Source organism: Schistocerca cancellata, chromosome 1 (assembly GCF_023864275.1).
Source record: "Schistocerca cancellata isolate TAMUIC-IGC-003103 chromosome 1, iqSchCanc2.1, whole genome shotgun sequence".
Classification (NCBI taxonomy): domain Eukaryota; kingdom Metazoa; phylum Arthropoda; class Insecta; order Orthoptera; family Acrididae; genus Schistocerca; species Schistocerca cancellata.
Window position 1 is genome coordinate 786,653,946 of NC_064626.1, and position 24,761 is coordinate 786,678,706.

Sequence of the window (24,761 nt, forward strand, 5' to 3'; positions counted from 1 at the left end):
GAATGACATTGGGGAAAAATATTTGTTTTGATGTTCCCTACAACCTCCCAGAGTTTGTCAGTTTAAATGCTCTCCACCATGTATAAGTATATCGTTAACAACAGGTACCTTATGTCAACTGAAAAGTTTCTTTACAAACACCAACCGAAATACGCATCTACGAATCTCATGAGTGAGCAGTTAAATCATAACGGTAGCTGAAGCAACATTAGCGAAATACATAGTTACTGTGTTCAGTTACAGGCGACAAGGAAGTCTTTACACCAAAGCTATCAGCAGGCAACACTGATTAATCTCATAAGGTGTGTCTATAGAATTCGGATTTACCATGTAGTTGTATGTATGTAATTTTTTTCTGTAGTCGTCCATAGTTTTAAAAATTGTTCTTTGTTATCCTTGTATTTCTTATTTTCACTTGAGTACGTTACATAATTACACCTTTTGATTACGTGCACACATTCAAGTGTGACTACCACATATTGGTACAGTATTTAACACATTAGAAGGTCCACAAATCATTGTGGATACAGCCGTTACGATCGTATCCCTCGTTACTGTGCATGTCAGACATTTTTAAAAAGCGTGCATTCTGCGAAGCTAGCGATACAGCTATAAATTTTGCGGTGAGTTAGCTAAGCTGATGTGTCATTTCAACAGGAATAGTACGGTGGTTTACAATGAAGGATCTGTTTTGACTGTGAACTGCAGTAACTGCGGCTAGCAACAGACACTGCCAACTCATGCAATTAAAAGTTGGACTACGAACCACATTGCCGGAAACCGCGTAGCGAAAGGTACTTCGCGGCGGCTACGTAAACTCCCGTTGCACCCCTCTTCCCTTGTTTGCTCGGAACTGACGTGTGTGCACCGAGCCACTCTCCCTTATTACATTTACATTTTAGTTTTCTTGGTACTCAGCCAGGGAGGTTCTTTCTTCTAGGATTTTCAGTTCACATCTGTTCGCTGATGTCCACGTAGATCTTCCTGTTGACGTTTGTTCACATTACTTTTTATCACATTGTATCACTTACGTATCGACAACGTGGGGAGGTTGTGCAGAGACAAACGTGCGCATACAACTTCCTGGGCTTGTCTCCGTTACGACCATTACCGTAAAGCTCGTCAGTTTCCGTCAACAGTATTAGATGAATACTGACAGTTCTATCGTAACAAATAGCTCGTTACTTTCTCGACCACGGTTTCCATTTCAGTATTTCTTGTTGCTTTTAGTGCACCAGGAGAGAGTCTGAAACCAAGACTTACCACCAACTTGCCGTCTTGTCAGCAATATCAAGTTATCCTGCACCTTACTCCGTAACGTGGTTCAACCGGCTTCACCAGAAAATCTGAGGATCCCGCAACGTTCATCTTGCGAGAGGTCGTGTAACACCTACGATACTACCAATAGGCGGGTACTTCCTCCACCTTGTTCCATGTGCCGTAAAAATTCCGAAACACAGGATTTGAACTACAGATTTTATTCCGACAAACTTGTGTCTCTCGCAACACTCATATACATCAATGAATTCGACAGCTTACCGGCCAGGTAAAATTTTGTCTCCGTCGCTCTGTTTTTTTTTTTTTTTATTCTATTACTCGTAAATGCCTCTGTATTTTGTCACCCGATGACATATAACGTAGCGGGAAATTAATGTCTACAGGTTGGGCGTATCGCACTATCTCCACATTTCTAATATGATAAAATAGTTAGGAAATAATTAGATAAAAGTTTTACTGTGAAGTTCACTGCACGCGACACGTCCTCTGTCTGAACTGTGTCGTCAACTTTATATCAGTAGCAAGCGAATATCATTCGCGTGACACCGTGTTTAAAAGGGCACTGATAACCACGTATTCCACACATTATGGTAAACAATTGTAGAGAAATCGTACGTAGCCATGTGTGGCTAATAACTTATGAACTAGTGCGTCCAAGTTCTTTTCTTTCAGTCCATCGTTGATCGGCTTGTGAAAAACAGCGAGATATAGCAGCAGTGAAATCAAACACTGAAAAATCTTTAATTACTGAAGACATATTAATGGCCATAGAGTGTAAGGCAAATAAGAAAGAATCAAACAGAGTTAAAATAGGATTCCACGAACAAAGAATAAACAGGAAAAAAAAGAATAAACTGTTCAGATGGTAAAATGCATCTCAAGTAAATACACTCCTGGAAATTGAAATAAGAACACCGTGAATTCATTGTCCCAGGAAGGGGAAACTTTATTGACACATTCCTGGGGTCAGATACATCACATGCTCACACTGACAGAACCACAGGCACATAGACACAGGCAACAGAGCATGCACAATGTCGGCACTAGTACAGTGTATATCCACCTTTCGCAGCAATGCAGGCTGCTATTCTCCCATGGAGACGATGGTAGAGATGCTGGATGTAGTCCTGTGGAACGGCTTGCCATGCCATTTCCACCTGGCGCCTCAGTTGGACCAGCGTTCGTGCTGGACGTGCAGACCGCGTGAGACGACGCTTCATCCAGTCCCAAACATGCTCAATGGGGGACAGATCCGGAGATCTTGCTGGCCAGGGTAGTTGACTTACACCTTCTAGAGCACGTTGGGTGGCACGGGATACATGCGGACGTGCATTGTCCTGTTGGAACAGCAAGTTCCCTTGCCGGTCTAGGAATGGTAGAACGATGGGTTCGATGACGGTTTGGATGTACCGTGCACTATTCAGTGTCCCCTCGACGATCACCAGTGGTGTACGGCCAGTGTAGGAGATCGCTCCCCACACCATGATGCCGGGTGTTGGCCCTGTGTGCCTCGGTCGTATGCAGTCCTGATTGTGGCGCTCACCTGCACGGCGCCAAACACGCATACGACCATCATTGGCACCAAGGCAGAAGCGACTCTCATCGCTGAAGACGACACGTCTCCATTCGTCCCTCCATTCACGCCTGTCGCGACACCACTGGAGGCGGGCTGCACGATGTTGGGGCGTGAGCGGAAGACGGCCTAACGGTGTGCGGGACCGTAGCCCAGCTTCATGGAGACGGTTGCGAATGGTCCTCGCCGATACCCCAGGAGCAACAGTGTCCCTAATGTGCTGGGAAGTGGCGGTGCGGTCCCCTACGGCACTGCGTAGGATCCTACGGTCTTGGCGTGCATCCATGCGTCGCTGCGGTCCGGTCCCAGGTCGACGGGCACGTGCACCTTCCGCCGACCACTGGCGACAACATCGATGTACTGTGGAGACCTCACGCCCCACGTGTTGAGCAATTCGGCGGTACGTCCACCCGACCTCCCGCATGCCCACTATACGCCCTCGCTCAAAGTCCGTCAACTGCACATACGGTTCACGTCCACGCTGTCGCGGCATGCTACCAGTGTTAAAGACTGCGATGGAGCTCCGTATGCCACGGCAAACTGGCTGACACTGACGGCGGCGGTGCACAAATGCTGCGCAGCTAGCGCCATTCGACGGCCAACACCGCGGTTCCTGGTGTGTCCGCTGTGCCGTGCGTGTGATCATTGCTTGTACAGCCCTCTCGCAGTGTCCGGAGCAAGTATGGTGGGTCTGACACACCGGTGTCAATGTGTTCTTCTTTCCATTTCCAGGAGCGTACTTGCGCTCCTCGCGCCTGCGATGTATGACTGTACAAGAGCGTGCTGAAAAGTAATGCCTCCGAACTTCTTACGTGTAAACTCATAAGGCTTTTTAAATAAAACAAACGTGGCTCTGTTACGTGGTGGAGACTGTATCAAGGCTGGAGACATTTAACAAATGGTTCAAATGGCTCTAAGCACAATGGGACTTGATGTCTGAGGTCATCGGTCCCCTAGAGTTAGAACTACTTAAACCTAACTATCCTAAGGACATCACACACAACCATGCCCGAGGCAAGATTCGAACCTGCGACCGTAGCAGCAGCGCGGTTCCGGACTGAAGCACCTAGAACCGCTCGGCCATAACGGCTGGCCAGACTTTTAACAGTTACTGCTTATCGTACATTTCAGACACGTTAGGTGTATAACAGAGATCGTGGTTCATCTTACTACATGTCTACAACGCCGTTGGTTCTCATGGCGAGGAATCGTAAAGTAAACGGATGAGAGTCTGTGTCCGTATGGGTTAAAGGTGCACTGAATTGTGCACCTTGAGAAATTAATTAATATTCTTCATCTTTATTCTAAATGACTACATATGCCGCTAGAGGTCTCCGATTTGCAGCGTGTAACATGACGGTGTGTAAGGTAACAATGTCGGTGCGTGAGAAAGGACGTGCTGCAATCTATTTTTGAATTCGAAGAGTTCTTTCACACATGGAGCACCTTCTCTTTCAGCATGACAACGCCAAGTCACGCACTAGCGCTACGACATTGCAACAAGTTGACGTATTGCACCCAATTTCATCGATTATCTTTCATGTAATCCAGACTCGCTGCTATCCGATTTTCATCTGTTTTCAAAACTTAAAGAACACCTTCAGGACTTCACTTTCGCAGTGATGAAGCGGTGCAAGCAGAGATGAGATTGTATCTCCGGCAACAAATTCAACTTTCTGCAGCGATGGTATCAACAAACTGGTCTCTCGTTGGGAGAAATGTGTTCGTCGCCAGGGTGACTACGTTAAGAAACAAATGCATAGACCTGAAAATTTACGCAGTATAACGTTAAAACGTTTGTTCTATTTTAATAGCTGTAAGAGGGTTCACATAAATTGCAAGGCACTACTTTTTAGCACGCCCTCGTAGTTAACAACTACACAAACGAACTGGCTGATGCACCATTTTCTACACCTGTTAGCAGTCATCAGTCGTCGTTGTAGAAACTGTGATACCACTGTATTTCCGACATTGAAAACAAGTACCAACTTTGCTTATAAATATCTCCCAGTTTTCCTCACTCACTAGTGGTGATTAAGATATTTACGTCAAAGAGGTGAACGACTACGCCATTAAGTAATACCTGCCGATCCCGCAAAAAAAAAAAAACACATCTTAAAAGATAAGAAAGCCCAAAAAGCCTATCGCAACCACTGTTACCAGTTTCAGTAAAGGGATCAGCAATTCGTATTTCTCGTACTTCATAATATTACCAATATTTAAAATACTACCATTAAAGAGCATCGATATGCGTAACCAATAAAGCACAGCACCAATTTGAGATTAACTAACGACGCTGAACCATCTGCTGTTTTCAGTTTCTGTCACCGTTAATTTTGTTTTACATGAGAAAGGCGAAAAGAAAGCTCTTGTCAGTCTTCAAAATTATAACCATGAAATCGCAGGAGGAATGTACCCGAGATAATAAAGTCACTATTAGCTTTTGACATATTTCAATAACTGATATATTTGAATAACTGATATGCACGTAACGTTCTAGCTAATAACACAATCTTACTCTGAATACAAGCTAATTATAAGCAGACAAAGCTCAATACAGTTTTGAACCTGAATCCCTACCTAAAATACGGGAAGTTCCTTCAATAGACAAAAAATGAAGGGGAAATCAAAATATATTTGAAGGGTTAACAGGAAAAAGAATGTCATTGCGGAAATCTTCGAAAGCGTTTAGCTTGCTACTGCCCAGTTACATCTTTCAGACCACGTCAGTTTCATCAGATTGACTGTAGTACAACGGACTCTTAATTTTGTTTTTCCTTTGTTTCTTTGAACAGGGTATTTTCAACTTATTGTCTCTCCATACGACTTTGTTGTACATACACTTGGTTAATTGTGGAACATTTCAGTTGAATAATCACTTTTGCTTCGTTCGTTGTACTCCCCATTTTCTTCGTGATGATGTTCTCTCAGTACTTACCCGCCGCGGCTGGGTCGGAGATTTTCTCCGCCTAGGGACTGGGTGTTGTGTTGTCCTAATCATCATCCTTTCATCCCCATCGACGCGCAAATCGCCGAAGCGGCATCAAATCGAAAGACTTACACCCGGCGGACGGTCTATCAGCGGGAGACCCTAGATACACGACATTAAAAAAAAAAAAAAAAAAAATGCCGACACGGTAGCTCAGCGTGTTCGGTCAAAGGGCCAGCTGCCCTCTGTAATAAAAAAAACTGAGTTAATGGGTCAACAACTAACTGAAACAGGTGTCTTTTGAGGTCCGCCTAGAGTAGATACAACGAACGAAAACGAACAAAATTAGATTTAAAAAAAAAGCGCTAACGCGCTGCTTCCTGGACTCTGGTAGGCGCACCGGCCCCGGATCGAATCCGCCCGGCGGATTAACGACGTGGGCGACGGTGTGCTGGCCAGCCTGGATATGGTTTTAGGCGGTTTTCCACATTCCCCTAGGTGAATACCGGGCTGGTCCCCACGTCCCGCCTCAGTTACACAGCTTTCAGACATCTGAACACTTTCGCACTATTCCCTGGATTACACTAGTCGCAGACAGTTGGGGTACACTAATTCCTTCCCGGGGGGTATGGGGTGGCGGCAGGAAGGGCATCTGGCCACCCCTTCAACTAACATTGCCAACCATGCCGACCCTGCGTATCCGCGGGAAAAACGGCACAAGCAAAAGAAACAAAGATGTTCTCGCAGTTCTTATTTCAGTTAAATTTCACATTTCTTCAGTAATTATCAATGAAGTTTAGAGTTTTTTTGCTAGATTTTTTTCATGAATAGCACTGAAGTTATACAGGGTGTTACAAAAAGTTACGGCCAAACTTTCAGAAAACATTCCTCACACACAAATAAAGAAAAGATGTTATGTGGACATGTGTCCGCAAACGCTTAATTTCCATGTTAGAGCTCATTTTAGTTTCGTCAGTATGTACTGTACTTCCTCGATTCACCGCCAGTTGGCCCAATTGAAGGAAGATAATGTTGACTTCGGTGCTTGTGTTGACATGCGACTCATTGCTCTACAGCACTAGCATCAAGCACATCAGTAGGTAGCAACAACAGATTAGTGTTCATCACGAACGTGGTTTTGCAGTCAGTGCAATGGTTACAAATGCGGAGTTGGCAGATGCCCATTTGATGTATGGATTAGCACCGGGCAACAGCCGTGGCGCGGTCCGTTTGTATCGAGACAGATTTCCAGAACGAAGGTGTCCCGACAGGAAGACGTTCGAAGCAATTGATCGGCGTCTTAGGGAGCACGGAACATTCCAGCCTATGACTCGCGACTGGGGAAGTCCTAGAACGACGAGGACACCTGCAATGGACGAGGCAATTCTTCGTGCAGTTGACGATAAACCCTAATGTCAGCGTCAGAGAAGTTGCTGCTGTACAAGGTAACGTTGACCACGTCGCTGTATGGAGAGTGCTACGGGAGAACCAATTGTTTCCGTACCATGTACGGCGTGTGCAGGCACTATCAGCAGCTGATTGGCCTCCACGGGTACACTTCTGCGAATGGTCCATCCAACAATGTGTCAATCCTCATTTCAGTGCAAATGTTCTCTTTACGGATGAGGCTTCATTCCAACGTGATCAAATTGTAAATTTTCACAATCAACATGTGTGGGCTGACAAGAATCCGCAAGCAGTTGTGCAATCACGTCATCAACACAGATTTTCTGTGAACGTTTGGGCAGACATTGTTGGTGATTTCTTGATTGGGCCGCATGTTCTTCCACCTACGCTCAATGGAGCACGTTATCATGATTTCATACGGGATACTCTACCTGTGCTGCTAGAACATGTGCCTTTACAAGTACGACACAACATGTGGTTCATGCACGATGGAGCTCCTGCACATTTCAGTCGAAGTGTTCGTACGCTTCTCAACAACAGATTCGGTGACCGATGGATTGGTAGAGGCGGACCAATTCCATGGTCTCCACGCTCTCCTGACCTCAACCGTCTTGACTTTCATTTTCGCCGGCCGCGGTGGCCGTGAGGTTCTGGCGCTGCAGTCCGGAACTGCGAGGCTGCTACGGTCGCAGGTTCGAATCCTGCCTCGGGCATGGGTGTGTGTGATGTCCTTAGGTTAGTTATGTTCAAGTAGTTCCAAGTTCTAGGGGATTTATGACCTAAGATGTTGAGTCCCATAGTGCTCAGAGCCATTTGAACCATTTTTGACTTTCATTTATGGGGGCATTTGAAAGCTCTCGTCTGCGCAACCCCGGTACTAAATGTAGAGACTCTTCGTGCTCGTATTGTGGACGGCTGTCATACAATACGCCATTCTCCAGGGCTGCATCAGCGCATCAGGGATTCCATGCGACGGAGGGTGGATGCATGTATCATCGCTAACGGACGACATTATGAACATTTCCTGTAACAAAGTGTTTGAAGTCACGCTGGTACTTTCTGTTGCAGTGTGTTTCCATTCCATGATTAATGTGATTTGAAGAGAAGTAACGAAATGAGCTCTAACATGGAAAGTAAGCGTTTCCGGACACATGTCCACATAACATTTTTTTTTCTTTGTGTGTGAGGAATGTTTCCTGAAAGTTTGACCGTACCTTTTTTTTAACACCCTGTATATCACCTTCTTACAACCAGTGGAACATCTTTTAACTGATTTCAATCACATTAAAATTTACTGTAGAGTGAACAATAAAATGATCTAAACGAACCTATGTGCTGTTGCATATACTATCCTTTAAGTCCTATGCGCACGTTAAATGGTATCTTAGTAGCATTGAAACCTTTGTAAAACAATGATTACCTTAGTGAATCTACTCTGTGTCTGTTACATCCTGTTTCCATTTCCGTTTTAACAGGAACATCGGGTAAAGAAGCATAGAGCACGTCTGCTTCAGAAAAGTGTTCTTTTTTATTTTCCTTCGTATTCAGTGAAGACAGCTATATTAAATGTCCCACATTTCTTACAGTTTTACTTCACTGATTTCTTAGGTCAGTGATCTTTGATTTATACGTGATCTCAACGGAGATAGTTTGCGCATCTAAAACGTCAGCAGAGGAGCTGCGGTAAGTAACTCTTTGAGTGTTTGAATGTATGATGCGTGTGGCTGGTTACGAACTCACTAACGTTTACACTTGTCATTACTGAACATCGTTGTAGAGAACTATGACCTGGTGAATATCAACGGATAGTCTGCTAACCGTAGCATCAATTTTAGAAAATCTCGAGTTTGTAAAGATACAGTTATGTTGCTACAGTATTACATCCACTACACAATTCATGGAGCAATAGAGCACATTCCTCTGTTATCAGCACGTATGTTTCACGTATTTAGTAGACTGGGAAAGGATACAATAATGGCTGCTGTCCAGTAAACGTCAAAATTTTCATCGGCACATATGTGCTTACATGTTCTTAAATTGTACATACGGTTTACAAATTTTGTAGCTCTATGTCTTTTCCATGGTCAAATTGATCCGCACATTGTCTTCGTTGTGGTTTAGTAGGCGTCTATGTAATCAACATCTCTAACTATGATTTCATGAACTACCAAGATGGATGTTTTTCAACAGATTTTAAAAAGTTAGTGCTTCGAAATATATTTGTTTGGATGTTGTTGTTGTTGTGGTCTTCAGTCCGGAGACTGGTTTGATGCAGCTCTCCATGCTACCCTATCCTGTGCAAGCTTCTTCATCTCCCAGTACTTACTGCAACCCACATCCTTCTGAATCTGCTTAGTATATTCATCTCTTGGTCTCCCTCTACAATTTTTACCCTCCACGCTGCCCTCCAATGCTAAATTTGTGATCCCTTGATGCCTCAGAACGTGTCCTACAAACCGGTCCCTTCTTCTAGTAAAGTTGTGCCACAAACTCCTATTCTATTCAATACTTCATCATTAGCTATGTGATCTACCCATCTAATCTTCAGCATTCTTCTGTAGCACCACATTTCGAAAGCTTCTATTCTCTTCTTGTCCAAACTATTTATCGTCCACGTTTCACTTCTATACATGGCTACACTCCATACAAATACTTTCAGAAACGACTTCCTGACACTTAAATCTATTCTCGATGTTAACAAATTTCTCTTCTTCAGAAATGCTTTCCTAGCCATTGCCAGTCTACATTTGATACCTTCTCTACTTCGACCATCATCAGTTATTTTGCTCCCCAAATAGCAAAACTCATTGCCAGTGTATATTTGATATCTTCTCTACTTCGACCATCATCAGTTATTTTGCTCCCCAAATAGCAAAACTCCTTTACTACTTTAAGTGCCTCATTTCCTAATCTAATTCCCTCAGCATCACCCGACTTAACTCGACTACATTCCCATATCCTCGTTTTTCTTTTGTTGATGTTCATCTTATATCCTCCTTTCAAGACACTGTCCATTCCGTGATTGACGGTCATGTGAAACCCAGCTCGCGCTATTCGTCCACGAGACTCAGAGGGCCATAGACACGGGTTCACAGGTAGATGCCGTGCTTCTTGACTTCCGCAAGGCGTTCGATACAGTTCCCCACAGTCGTTTATTGAACAAAGTAAGAGCATATGGACTATCAGACCAATTGTGTGATTGGATTGAGGAGTTCCTAGATAACAGGACGCAGCATGTTATTCTCAATGGAGAGAAGTCTTCCGAAGTAAGAGTAATTTCAGGTGTGCCGCAGGGGAGTGTCATAGGACCGTTGCTATTCACAATATACATAAATGACCTGGTGGATGACATCGGAAGTTCACTGAGGCTTTTTGCAGATGATGCTGTGGTGTATCGAGAGGTTGTAACAATGGAAAATTGTACTGAAACGCAGGAGGATCTGCAGCGAATTGACGCATGGTGCAGGGAATGGCAACTGAATCTCAATGTAGACAAGTGTAATGTGCTGCGAATACACAGAAAGATAGATCCTTTATCATTTAGCTACAAAATAGCAGGTCAGCAACTGGAAGCAGTTAATACCATAAATTATCTGGTAGTACGCATTAGGAGTGATTTAAAATGGAATGATCATATAATGTTGATTGTCGGTAAAGCAGATGCCAGACTGAGATTCATTGGAAGAATCCTAAGGAAATGCAATCCGAAAACAAAGGAAGTAGGTTACAGTACGCTTGTTCGCCCACTGCTTGAATACTGCTCAGCAGTGTGGGATCCGTACCAGATAGGGTTGATACAAGACATAGAGAAGATCCAACGGAGAGCAGCGCGCTTCGTTACAGGATCATTTAGTAATCGCGAAAGCGTTACGGAGATGATAGATAAACTCCAGTGGAAGACTCTGCAGGAGAGACGCTCAGTAGCTCGGTACGGGCTTTTGTCAAAGTTTCGAGAACATACCTTCACCGAAGAGTCAAGCAGTATATTGCTCCCTCCTACGTATATCTCGCGAAGAGACCATGAGGATAAAATCAGAGAGATTAGAGCCCACACAGAGGCATACCGACAATCCTTCTTTCCACGAACAATACGAGACTGGAATAGAAGGGAGAACCGGTAGAGGTACTGAGGGTACCCTCCGCCACACACCGTCAGGTGGCTTGCGGAGTATGGATGTAGATGTAGATGTAGATGTAGATTTCCCTAAATCACTCCAGGCCAATGCCGGGATGGTTCCTCTGAAAGGGCACGGCCGACTTCCTTCCCCATCCTTCCCTAATCCGATGAGACCGATGACCACGCTGTCTGGTCTCCTTCCCCAAACCAACCAACCAACCACTGTCCATTCCGTTCAACTTCTCCAAGTCCTTTGCTGTCTCTTATAGAATTACGATGTCATCGGCGAACCTCAAAGTCTTTATTTCGTCTCCATGGATTTTAATACCTACTCCGAATTTTTCTTTTGTTTCCTTTACTGCTTGCTCAATATACAGATTGAATAACATCGGGGAGAGGCTACAACCCTGTCTCTTTTCTTTTGTTTCCTTTACTGCCTGCTCAATATACAGATTGAATAACATCGGGGAGAGGCTACAACCCTGTCTCACTCCCTTCCCAACCACTGATACCCTCTCATGACTCTCGACTCTTATAACTGCCATCTGGTTTCTGTACAAATTGTAAATAGCCTTTCGCTCCCTGTATTTTACCCCTGCCACCTTTAGAATTTGAAAGAGAGTATTCCAGTCAACATTGTCAAAAGCTTTCTCTAAGTCTACAAATGCTAGAAACGTACGTTTGCCTTTCCTTAATCTTTCTTCTAAGATAAGTCGTAAGGTCAGTAGTGCCTCACGTGTTCCAATATTTCTACGGAATCCAAACTGATCTTCCCCGAGGTCGGCTTCTACTGGTTTTTCCATTCGTCTGTAAAGAATTCGTGTAGTATTTTACAGCTGTGACTTATTAACCTGATAGTTCGGTAATTTTCACATCTGTCAACACCTGCTTTCTTTGGGATTGGAATTATTATATTCTTCTTGAAGTCTGAGGGTATTTCGCCTGTCTCATACATATTGCTCATCAGATGCTAGAGTTCATCTACATCTACATCCATACTCCGCAAGCCACCTGACGGTGTGTGGCGGAGGGTACCTTCAGTACCTCTATCGGTTCTCCCTTCTATTCCAGTCTCGTATTGTTCGTGGAAAGAAGGATTGTCGGTATGCCTCTGTGTGGGCTCTAATCTCTCTGATTTTATCCTCATGGTCTCTTCGCGAGATATACGTAGGAGGGAGCAATATACTGCTTGACTCTTCGGTGAAGGTATGTTCTCGAAACTTTGACAAAAGCCCGTACCGAGCTACTGAGCGTCTCTCCTGCAGAGTCTTCCACTGGAGTTTATCTATCATCTCCGTAACGCTTTCGCGATTACTAAATGATCCTGTAACGAAGCGCGCTGCTCTCTGTTGGATCTTCTCTATGTCTTGTATCAACCCTATCTGGTACGGATCCCACACTGCTGAGCAGTATTCAAGCAGTGGGCGAACAAGCGTACTGTAACCTACTTCCTTTGTTTTCGGATTGCATTTCCTTAGGATTCTTCCAATGAATCTCAGTCTGGCATCTGCTTTACCGACAATCAACATTATATGATCATTCCATTTTAAATCACTCCTAATGCGTACTCCCAGATAATTTATGGTATTAACTGCTTCCAGTTGCTGACCTGCTATTTTGTAGCTAAATGATAAAGGATCTATCTTTCTGTGTATTCGCAGCACATTACACTTGTCTACATTGAGATTCAATTGCCATTCCCTGCACCATGCGTCAATTCGCTGCAGATCCTCCTGCATTTCAGTACAATTTTCCATTGTTACAACCTCTCGATACACCACAGCATCATCTGCAAAAAGCCTCAGTGAACTTCCGATGTCATCCACCAGGTCATTTATGTATATTGTGAATAGCAACGGTCCTATGACACTCCCCTGCGGCACACCTGAAATTACTCTTACTTCGGAAGACTTCTCTCCATTGAGAATAACATGCTGCGTCCTGTTATCTAGGAACTCAGGACTGGCTCTCCCAAGGCCATCAGTAGTTCTAATGGAATGTTGTCTACTCCCGGGACCTTGTTTCGACTCAGGTCTTTCAGTGCTCTGTCAAACTCTTCACGCAGTATCGTATCTCCCATTTCATCTTCATCTACATCCTCTTCCATTTCCATAATATTGTCCTCAAGTACATCGCCCTTGTATAGACCTTCTATATACTCCTTCCACCTTTCTGCTTTCCCTTCTTTGCTTAGAAGTGGGTTTCTATCTGAGCTTTTGATTTTCATGCAAGTGGTTCTCTTATCTCCAAAAGTCTCTTTAATCTTCCTGTAGGCAGTATCTATCTTACCCCTAGTGAGATAAGCCTCTAAATCTTTACATTTGTCCTCTAGCCATCCCTGCTTAGCCATTTTGCACTTCCTGTCGATCTCATTTTTGAGACGTTTATATTCCTTTTTGCCTGCTTCATTTACTGCATTTTTTGTATTTTCTCCTTTCACTAGTTAAATTCAATATATCTTCTGTTACCCAAGGATTTCTACTAGCCATAGTCTTTTTACCTACTTGGTCCTCTGCTGCCTTCACTACTTCATCCCTCAGAGCTACCCATTCTTCTTCTACTGTATTTCTTTCCCCCATTCCTGTCAGTTGTTCCCTTGTTCCCTTGTTGTTTGGATAAAGATATGGAAAACCTAGTATGACAGTTTTGTGTTTCCTTTGTTTGTCTGCGTTCTATATTGTCGCTAGTGTTTTGGGTCTAAAATACTGGTCTCTGTCGGCATCAATAGCTATTATCTAGTAGAGTCGCACATTCGTACTTACTCCATAAGCAGGATATTGCAACCACATGGAGGAGGCCACTGTTACAGTCTAACTTAAACATTGGCACATTACCTCTCACAACAGCAAACAAGTATTCCGCTAGTTTCTAAGGAGAAGGGCCAAGGGTTTCGTCGATCTTAAAGGGGTTCGTTTCAGAGCAACTATAACAACATTCCAGCAGATGTAGAAAAAGTACTGGCAAACGCTTAAGTCATTTCGACTGTGAAGTGCTTCGCAACCATTTACCGAAAAGGAAGATTAACATTGCATCACTTAACACTTTGCGGTCCGGCGACACCACAGTGGTGTCGTGAGCATAGTACCGCGCAGTGGTCGGTGACAGCACTTTAGTATCTTTTTCATTCTGTTGGTGTTTTGTTTGGGTAACAATAAGCTACACACGTCACGTTTTTTGTCTTTATAAGTACTTGTGCACTTTCATCATGGCAGACGATAGAGACGATACGATTATTTACGATGTATGCGCGGACGTCTTGTAGGACGTTCCGGACGACTTGGCCAATTGGGAAGAAGAAATTGGATATAAAAAAAAAGAAAATGAAGCAGAATTGTCGGAAGATAGCGAAATACGTCCAAGAAGAATTCGGCGAACGCTACGGTTGCCAACTGATTCGGATGAATCAGACGAAGAAGACAGACTATGATTTACTGAGGACCAATAATAAATTTGAAGGACCTCCGGGTCCACACATATTTCCCAAAGATACACAGAGCGTCGTGGATATCGTATAATTATATATTGGGAACGATGTATTTGAATATATTTGTAACGAAACCAACAAGTATTACAGTCAAAATTGCAATAGAAGGAAACTGGATAAAATAAATGACAAATTTGTCTACGTTACGGGACACGAGCTTAGAAAATGGTTTGGGCTTGCTATCCTTACGGGAATTGTAATAAAAGCAAGGATCGATGATTACTGGTCAATGAATCCGTTGATAGATACAACGATATTTTGTAAAACGATGTACCGCAACCGATTCAGACAAATATTATCATTTTTACATTTTTTCGACAACAACAATAAGCCAGATAATGCCGACCGGCTTTTCAAAGTGCAATTCGTAATTGATTATTTTTCCAAAAAGTTTAAAGAAACATTTAATCTAAGTCAAAACATCTCAATTGATGAATGAATGATACCTTGGCATGGACAGTTAAATTTTAATGTTTATAACCCGTCGAAAATTACGAAATATGGCATACTCATTCGGACGCTGTGTGATCGAATACGGGATACATTTCCTCATTCAATATATATTACTCCGCTGGACAACCTTTAGCAAAACCAGTGATAGAACTATTGACATCTTCTTATGGAAAGTGCTATCACCTCTGCATGGATAATTATTATAACAGTGTAGAACTTGCAAAGAAGTTACTTGAAAAGAAAATTCGATTTTGTGGAACGATACGAAAAATTAGAGGATTCATGGAAAAATTAAAGCATGCAAAGGTCAACGTGATTGAAGCGTGCCATCAACGGAAAGCTGACAAGCGGCCGGCGACAAGCCAAGTAATCCGAATTAGCGCTGCCGGTGCCAAGCGAATAAATTTGTACGCGACGTGCGGACGGCAAAGTGTTTCACACAAGTAGAGAACTCAGCCGTTGTTGTAAATTAGCAGTATTAATACAAGCAGTTTAATTGACATTTTACTGCCCCTTTCTCGTATGTAGCCGTATATGTGGGGAAGTGAAGTGAATACGAGAGGGATAATAAATAACTTGTTTGTTGTTTCAAAAGTAATCAGCAAAACTGTTAATACATTTATCTGATTGTGAGACAAGATGGTCAGTGCCTTCATGGTAAAATGTTTGCGGTCGCCTACGGAACCTTGATTATACACAGGCTGCACCTCCTCCCTAGAAGCATATCGACGGCCGCGAATGTCTTCCTTCAGTGCTCCAAAAACACTGAAACCACTTGGGGGCGAGATCGGGACTGTATGTAGGATGTGTAAGGGCTTGCCAGCGAAACTGCTGCAGCGCAGCGAAACAACCCTGACAACACGATGGCGAACATTATCCTGCAACTGAATGATGCTATCCGTCAAAATTCCTCGCCATTTCGACTTCATGGGCCCTTCAATTAATGCAAAGCGGTACATTGACACTTTTCAAAAGCTGAGGTGCTGTGTCATCAAGACTAAACGCCCAGCATTGTTGACGGACGGCATTACTGAGTTGCAGGACAAGGTCCACCTACATGTTGTACACGTTGTTTCGACTACGCTATAAAATTTTCGGTTTTAAGACCTCACACATCATCGATAAAGTCCAGGTCGCTCCCCATGAAATTTTCATATTTTTGGACCCCTGAAGAGTGTTTGTCGATTTGCGTCGAACAAAGAGATACACACCAGGGTACAATCATGGTTCCGTAGGCAATTGCAGTCATTTTTCCATGAAGGCGCTGACCGTCTTGTCTCACAGTGGAATACGTGTTGACGGTTATCGCGATTACTTTTGAAATCATAAACAGTTTACTTGTTTTCTTTCCATCTGTCTCGTATTCGCTTGATTCCACTCATAATTATGAACCGATCTTGCAGTTCCACCTTCTCTCTAATTGTCTTTTACAGAGGACTTACTGTCGCTTTACCGAGAGATGATCCGGATTTGCTGGTACGTCCTTTTATCAAGTTTTTGTTAGATCTATGTCCTTTTATATCATTTTTGTAGCTAATGAAATAGAACAGTAGAATTTGCTTTCCACTTAAATTCTTCGCTCAATCTCCTACCGTACTCTGACTTCTCTGTTAGTGCCAGCTTTAACACTAAAACGCACAAATCACCCACTTCCTTGAGGAAAACTGTTGCTACATGTGGTCTACGTAAAATAGAGACTCGTACTGCACAGTTGGCTGGTATGCGCGGAGTGGTTTTTCAGTCGCATTATCAGGAAGAGATTTCTTCCTGGGCGCACAATGCGCTGTTCTTACGCCGTGTATGAGAGTCGTGTCTCAAGTATACCTCTTGCCTGTACGTGACTAAAATGGGAGTGTATACTGTGTGTCATGTTTTTGTTGTACGATGATCAGAAAAAGAAGGGCCTGCAACCTGGTGGTGGCACACACGCTACTCCTATCCGGAACAACCAAGGGGGACGCCGAGCTTAACGGGCACAACTGAAGAACGGATCACCACCAAAAGTATCACATACTCTCACTTGATGAGACATTGAACGGGGGTTCCTAATTTAATACAGAACGTTGGCGCAAATGCTGTTGATCATATGAACTTCGCGCCATCACCTTTCCCAACCAAGTTGGCCAAATACTGGAGGTGAAAATTTCTTCGATCAGCAGAATTCGAACCGGTTACTTCGGAATCGAGTGCCAACGCAGAACTATGAATTAACTAGCTCGGTCATGCAAAGCATGTCTAAGTTGACTGTCAGCAAAATGAAGCAGACTAAGTCAATTAATATATATTAATTCTTTTTCCAATGTATTCCCGTGAGAGACACACTGATAAGCTAATTTAATTCTTCGCTGGCGTTTTCCTATCTATTGACTGTTTAGTTTGGTTATTCCCGTGAAGCTCCAATGATTTGTCATCGAGCGCGAATTAGTAGGAGACGTCCAACCAATAAGGCGTCAAAGTATTGTCAGCTCTACGCACGACAGCAATGTGAAAAATTATGTCCTTAACTGAGGAAGGATTTAGTACTGAGGTAAGACGACCACTAATTTTTCAACGCTGTATCCATTCAGATCAGATTTCTCTGTCCAAGTTTATCTTCTAAGTAGATTACACCAACGACTCGTATTTCTGAACAGCCTGCAAAATACACAGCTACAGTTGGCATAACTTCCTCACGACACAAAAGATTTACAACCACAAATTTTGTGGAAGTTGAATTCAGAATGAGCCAAATCTGGTGAGCAGGATGGGTGTACCAACAAACTGTGCTTCAAATTATTGAGTCTAACTATTATCATAGCTCTTCTGTGGACAGATTCAATATACTGGTAACTTTTTTTCTTCAGTGTTGGGTGCTTCTCAAGTACTCTTTCATACAGTTCGTCCAGCAGCCCTGCCTAGTATTTTCCAATTATTTTTAACCCTTTGAAAGGAAATAAGAAGAATCTCTTTAGCATTCCAGGAAAAACTGTCTTAACGTTCCGGCATTTGAAATTTTATTCGCGGCCAGCACGGCGGACTGCTAACCGAAGGTGCCCGGCTTTGACGTCTCGGAGATTTTCTCCCCTCGTCCCGAAGGCCAACAATAATAAAGAACTTCATTCGCCTTTCCCAACGCACTACAATCGGCTTCCACCAGGATTCAGTTATGGACAGGATTTGATAAGTGGTGTACTCATATAACACACAGCTCTCTCATCGCTGATTCTTCAGAAAAAAATGAACAGTTAGATTTTTTTCTGATGTAGTTATGACATTTAGGTATTTCATACACCCTTAATCGACCATGCCAACGGACTTGCCGCGGTGTTAACACCGGTTCCCGTCAGATCACCGAAGTTAAGCGCTGTCGGGCTGGGCTAGCAGTTGGATGGGTGACCGTCCGGTCTGCCGAGCGCTGTTGGCAAGCGGGGTGCACTCAGCCCTTGTGAGGCAAACTGAGGAACTACTTGATTGACAAGTAGCGGCTCCGTCACGAAAACTGACAACGGCCGGGAGAGCGGTGTGCTGACCACATGCACCTCCGTATCCGCATTCAGTGACGCCCCTCAGCTGAGAGGATGACACGGCGGCCGGTCGGTGCCGTTGGGCCTTCCAAGACCTGTCCCGACGAAGAGAGGAGTTTTAATCGACCATCGTTCCTAACCATATCGCATATTTTCGCAGTACTTTCGTCTGCAATTGTTCACGCGGAAACGAATGAGCAGTCTCCAAAGAAACCTGTGGCGATAAATTATCCGAAACAAACAATTTTAAGAAGGCTCAGAATCAGTTTATCCATTTGAATGATACATACAACGTAAACCATCTAAAAAATCTGTTCAAACAAAAATACTCTGCAGATCAACTTAACACTTGACGTACACTTCATTATGCATAATGAACTAACAGAAACAAAATATCGATATCAACTCCATCCTTGTGCAGTGCTGAGAGCTTCTAAACTTTCCATCGAGCACCAGCATCAAAGGTTTGAATAAAGCACAGTTTAACACTACTTGTTTACAGCCACTACATTCCCTCGCCCCAACCACCCCTCCCACCCCCCATCCCCTCAATCTTATAGGGGTGAGAGGCCGGCCGGGGTGGCCGAGCGGTTCTAGGTGCTGCAGTCTGGAACCGTGTGACCGCTCCGGTCCCAGGTTCGAATCCTGCCTCGGACATGGATGTGTGTCATGTCCTTAGGTTAGTTGGGTTTAATTAGTTTTAAGTTCTAGGGGACTGATGATCTCAGAAGTTAAGTGCCATAATGCTCAGAGCCATTTGAACTATTTTAAAGGGGTAAGGGGCTCGTATTATTGTGAACGCTAGATTCTCAGAGTTAAACCAGACCCATCTACAGCAGGTAAAACAAGTAAATATCACATGAGGAGCATGGTTGACGTAAAATGAGTTTGGGTCTGGTCTTAAGTCGTACACGGATAAGGCGACCGCTCACGATAAGAGAGAAATCCGAGTTCGAGTACTGGTCTGGCACAAATGTTCATTGTTGTCATTCCGTTCTACAGCTGACGGTCGTCCATATTCGCAACTGCGAATACATTTAATGAATTTCGTATGAGACTGTTTATATTAATGTAATCTAGCGAACTGATTCAGTCTTAAAGGTTCTCCTTAGCTCCACAAATTCCGCATATTGCAGTGTCGTCTAACGTAGGGAACTGCGATTAATGTGCATAGAGCGTGGTGTCATGTACCTGATGAAGAGATGTCGATGGAAGGGGGAAAATCGCCATACAGTTTGCTGCCTTCGAATACAATCAAGGCGTACGCCTAACTTACGTCCCCTTTCTGCTTTCACTTTTAAACAGTGAAAGTCTGTGGTGAGGTTTGTGACTCAAGACAATGGCACACAATCTGGTGGTCAGGAAGTTTGTGACGCAACTGTTTCTTCCGTCGTCGGCCAGCAGCTGATGATGTAAATTTCTTCGAACACCACGATTCTAGCCAGCTACCTGTAGCTCGAGGGCCATTCCATTAGCATGCCTGGTCCCAGTGAAAGTTCGAGTCCTCCCTCGGGCATGGGTGTGTGTGTGTGTGTGTGTGTGTGTCTGTTCTTAGGATAATTTAGGTTAAGTAGTGTGTAAGCTTAAGGACTGATGACCTTAGCAGTTAAGTCCCATAAGATTTCACACACATTTGAACATTTTTTGCACTAGCATGTACCGTCGTCGCCCGTGGGCGTGAAACGCTAGCTTGTATACTTGATGATTTGTCTTCTTACTCGTCGTGGTTAGCAACAGTGGACACTCATTCTGGAGAACATCGTCCGGCCATCCATATTTAGGTTTCCAGTTATTTTTCTGAATCGCTCCAGTCAAATGCCGGGATGGTTCCTTTGAAACGGACACGACACGACCGATTTCCTTCCCCATCCTCCCGTAATGTGAGCTTATACTCCGTCTCTAATGACTGCGCTGTTAACGAACATTAATCTCTAATCTTCCTTCCTTCCTTCCTTCTTTTTGCTCCATCCTTACTGTGTAACAGTACGCGATAAGACGGACCAGTATCACGAGCAAATCATAAAACATGGCCTGTACGTGTAGTATTACATACCAAAATTAAGAGCGTATCATCGGCAATAAGTCTTGACTATTTATTTGCATAAAAGGATGGTCAACAAAAAGATCACATTTTCCTATTAGAAAGACGGAATTTTCTGCTACCAGGAAGGAGTATACTCACAATAAACGTCTACAGTACCTTAGTACTGTTCTGATACGGCAGTGTCAAAGATGATTGTTACATTACCAGTAATGGAGTTCTGATTTTTCTATAAAAAATCAAAGAAGAAAATGTACTCGTAAGTTAGTATATCGTTCCCGGGGAGTAGGAGCAACGTAGAAACATAAGTTCTACTTAGAAAAACATAATGTTTTGGATCAGAATGATCCATGGTGACGGTAAGTTCCTATGGGACCAAATTGCTGAGGTCATCGGTCCCTAAACTTACACAATACTTAAACTAACTTACGCTAAGGACAACACATACACCCAAGCCCGAGGAGGACTCGAACCTCCGACGGGGGGAGTCGCGCGAACCGTGGCAAGGCGCCTAAGACAGCGGAGCTACCCCGCGCGTCGTCATAATCGCGACGAAGTATGATTTCTACGTTCGATGAGTTTCGAAACGGCAGTAGTGTATTAAAATTGAGTGCTCATTTAAGTTTTACGGTACTCAATTAACCGCAAAGCGTGCATTTTAAAGCGAGGTACAATTAAACAGACAGTTTGCGTGTATGCAAATACATATTGAAGAAAATGTCAGTACTTCCGGCACTGCTACAAACTCGTTTGTATATAGATGCTAAGAAAATAACATAGGCAAAACATCAGTAAATTTATACTCTTTGGCCAGTCTCCAGGTGTTCTCAAAGGTCTTCTTTTAAGAATTTTGTTCCTTCGGTATTACGATTTTGCTGCCTTTGTGTGTTCAGATACCGACATAGTGATATATTAGTTTTTCTACCTCTTTCCCACTACTTCTTTCTTGGAATTCCTAGATTTAAGTTAAAAAACACGTGTTTATTCATTTCAATTCACTGTAATCGAGAAGGCGGTGTTCTGTCTAAAACATAGAATAACAATCGACACCACAACGCAGCATAACAAACCCCTGTAGAATGCTGATCATACGTATCAAGTAATTTTATTATTATTTTTGAGAATTATGCAGCACAACATATATTTTAAATCATTGACACTAAGCGTTTAAATTCCTAATCTAGAACACGCGCGGATTACGCACACGCACAAGCACACACAGTATAACAGGTTTCTGATACTACGGGAGGTAACATTCGAACTTTTTAACAAGCCCTGAAGTTTCTGAAAAGTCTTGTAGGAATTCTTGTAACGTGGCGAAAACAAGCAACGTTAACATCAGGCTTTTTGAAAATAAACATAAGTACACATACAAGCAATTTAAAAGGCAGTCTTTTTCTTTGTCCATACATTAACTAAAAAATTATTTTAATCATAATGAATACCTGCGTTACTGTTTAGTATCATAATAATGACAAAAGGAACGTGACAACCAATCAATATTTCGTTTTAAAAATAACATCAATGTACATAAATATATTGTGGAGAAGCCTAGTTTTGAAATCAGTGTACATTTATCGTGCAAAAACATATTGTTCCTTACGTTTTATAAACAAATGAAAGTGTTTCATATTACAGACAGATAAAATCTAATTACATATACCACAACATTTCAATAAATTTGTCTTGGACACATTTATTTGTTCACAATTAAAGAGGGTAACATGTAATTTAAATTACATGAAATGAACGCTACCTGATGTGATAAATAATATTGATTTTGCCCCTTCTCACATGAACAGCATTGTTTACCTGTGGTTAGGCACTGTGAACTTCATAGTTTGCTGCTATATTTTATGAACTCAAACATTTTGCGAAAAAGCTACACATATCAGAACAGATACTGTGGTAGTTCATGAAAGAATGTATGTGTTTAATATGACGCGGGATTCTTTTTGTATAATATGTCTGACAACATGTAAAACACATTCAACATTTGACAAAAACATCGTGAACTCCACACATCCGAAACCTCATTGAAGTATTTACATCATCAAAACATCGTGGATAAAATAAATAACATTGATCTTGCCTATAGGCAGGAACTGAGTCTACCTCTTTTAACAAAACAGGTCTCTCTTGTCTGTGTTATCCACGCATGTTGTTCGTACGAAAATGAAGTTGAACAGCAGCTGTGCATGTGTTTACATGGATGGTACTCAGTGTACTCGAGGAGTAGAAAGCCTTATGGAAAGTTTTAAATATGTCCACAAAGTTCTCATACAGCAGACTCAGTTTAGAAACGTAGATGACATGCTACCCAGCCAAATGAGTAAGATGTTTCACAGTTACGAAAAACTGTTAAGGTATAAAAGAAAGACGATAGTAACAGAAGTGTACGATAAATTTTGCTTCAAATTATAATCGTCCCAAAATATTTGCACTTTTCAGATATGAAACGAAGACGGAATGATGGCACAATTATGTTGAAATATGTTTATGTAAGTCAAGAGAAAATTGTGTTCTGCAGAAACCGGCGTGCTCATTCGCGCTGTCGTCCCCGCGAACTGAGTTACTGATGAGTTTCGTTGACCGTATATGAGCAATGTGTTTGAAACAAACCGGAGATTACATAGATAGTGCACGATGTGTGAGTACGGAGTTAAGCCTGAGCCGAATTACGCCCGTGTAGGTCGTAACTGCACGAAACATTGACTGGTTGTGGCGCCTCTTTCCGGTGTCAGCTACTGTGGCGGGAGCGGCGGCTACGTACCGCGCCAGATGCGGGCGACGAGCGCGCTCCACATGTCTGCCGCCTGCCCGCTGGGCCGTCGCGAGCGCTGCCAGCGCCGGGCCACCACTGTGCGCGACGCCGCGCCGCGCGGACGGCTATCAGCCGCGCGGCCTCTGCGCATGCGCGCGCACCGCGTTTACAAACACCCGCGACACTTATCTGGGCAAGTGGCACCGCGCCGCGCCGGGCTGTCTTGCAACGCCTGCAGACAGTCAGTCCCTGCCTGGATAGCCCTTTGTGGCCACTCCTTCACGTTTGCCACTTTGATCCGTGGCGCGACTGTATGCCTGCAAGTGATCCCGCCATACAATGGGAGTCATTGATTTTGCTCACCTTTATCACGACTGCAGAACATATTCCTCAACCACAATATTGTTCTACCTGGTAGAAGCAACACCGACTTAAAGGAAGGCCTCGGCGCTTGTTCGTGACATCACGTCAGCTAGGCACGGCGAAAGCCAGGTCTGTTGCATGCATACTCATAATGGTGGTGTCTCCCTCTCTGACACAGGAAAATGTGAAACTATTGGCGGCAGTTGACCGACACACATTGTTCTGAGAGATTTCTGCAATCAATCAATTGTACAATTCATTACACTTCTTAACAAATAGTGTACTCCTGAACTTAAATTTCCACCTGTTTTAAGGATTGACATACAAAAACAACTTCATGGTCCAGCAGCAACAGAATTCGTGCTTCTTTACCTTATTTGTAAATCTGAGGAAGTTATGTTTGTACTGGATTGCTTTTACAAGAAACTGTGAACATATTGGTGCTCTTCTTTAGATATCTTGGTTGACTATGGGCTGAGGAGCACTGAATGGTAATGAAATATCTGGCGATTGTACACGTTGGGGAAGGGGGTGGGGGACAGAAGAAGAGGCAAAAGAGAGATGCTTGTTTTATCAAATAAATTTTTTTTTATCTTATAAAGTTTCTCCTTTCAATTGCAAAAGGGCAATATTTATCTTTTCTAATGTGCATGTTTAAAAAAGGTTAAGATCAGCAGTATTTTCCATGTATGAAGCTATTTTGTTTCCTGTTTAGAATTTCTTTCGTTGAAAACGACTGTAATCTAATGACTGGCAACAGTTGGACATTTACACATGTAAATAAGTTCACATTTCCAGTGACGATGTCAAACGAAACTAAATAAATAAATAAAAGAAACAAGTTAATTG

At 43.1% G+C, this 24,761-nt stretch overlaps 1 protein-coding gene and 1 pseudogene across 1 annotated transcript in view; one reads left to right on the top strand and one right to left on the bottom strand.

Annotated features, from left to right (window-relative positions):
• Positions 1–23,630, bottom strand: part of LOC126187476 (probable 3',5'-cyclic phosphodiesterase pde-5) — a 759,019-nt gene extending 735,389 nt beyond the window's left edge. The window contains exon 1 of the mRNA XM_049928583.1: positions 23,559–23,630. Coding sequence (XP_049784540.1) covers positions 23,559–23,592 — 34 coding nt within the window. The 5' untranslated portion in view covers positions 23,593–23,630. The remainder of the gene's footprint in view (positions 1–23,558) is intronic.
• On the top strand, positions 18,527–18,644 carry LOC126104036 (5S ribosomal RNA; annotated as a pseudogene).
• Positions 23,631–24,761: the final 1,131 nt, after the last annotated feature.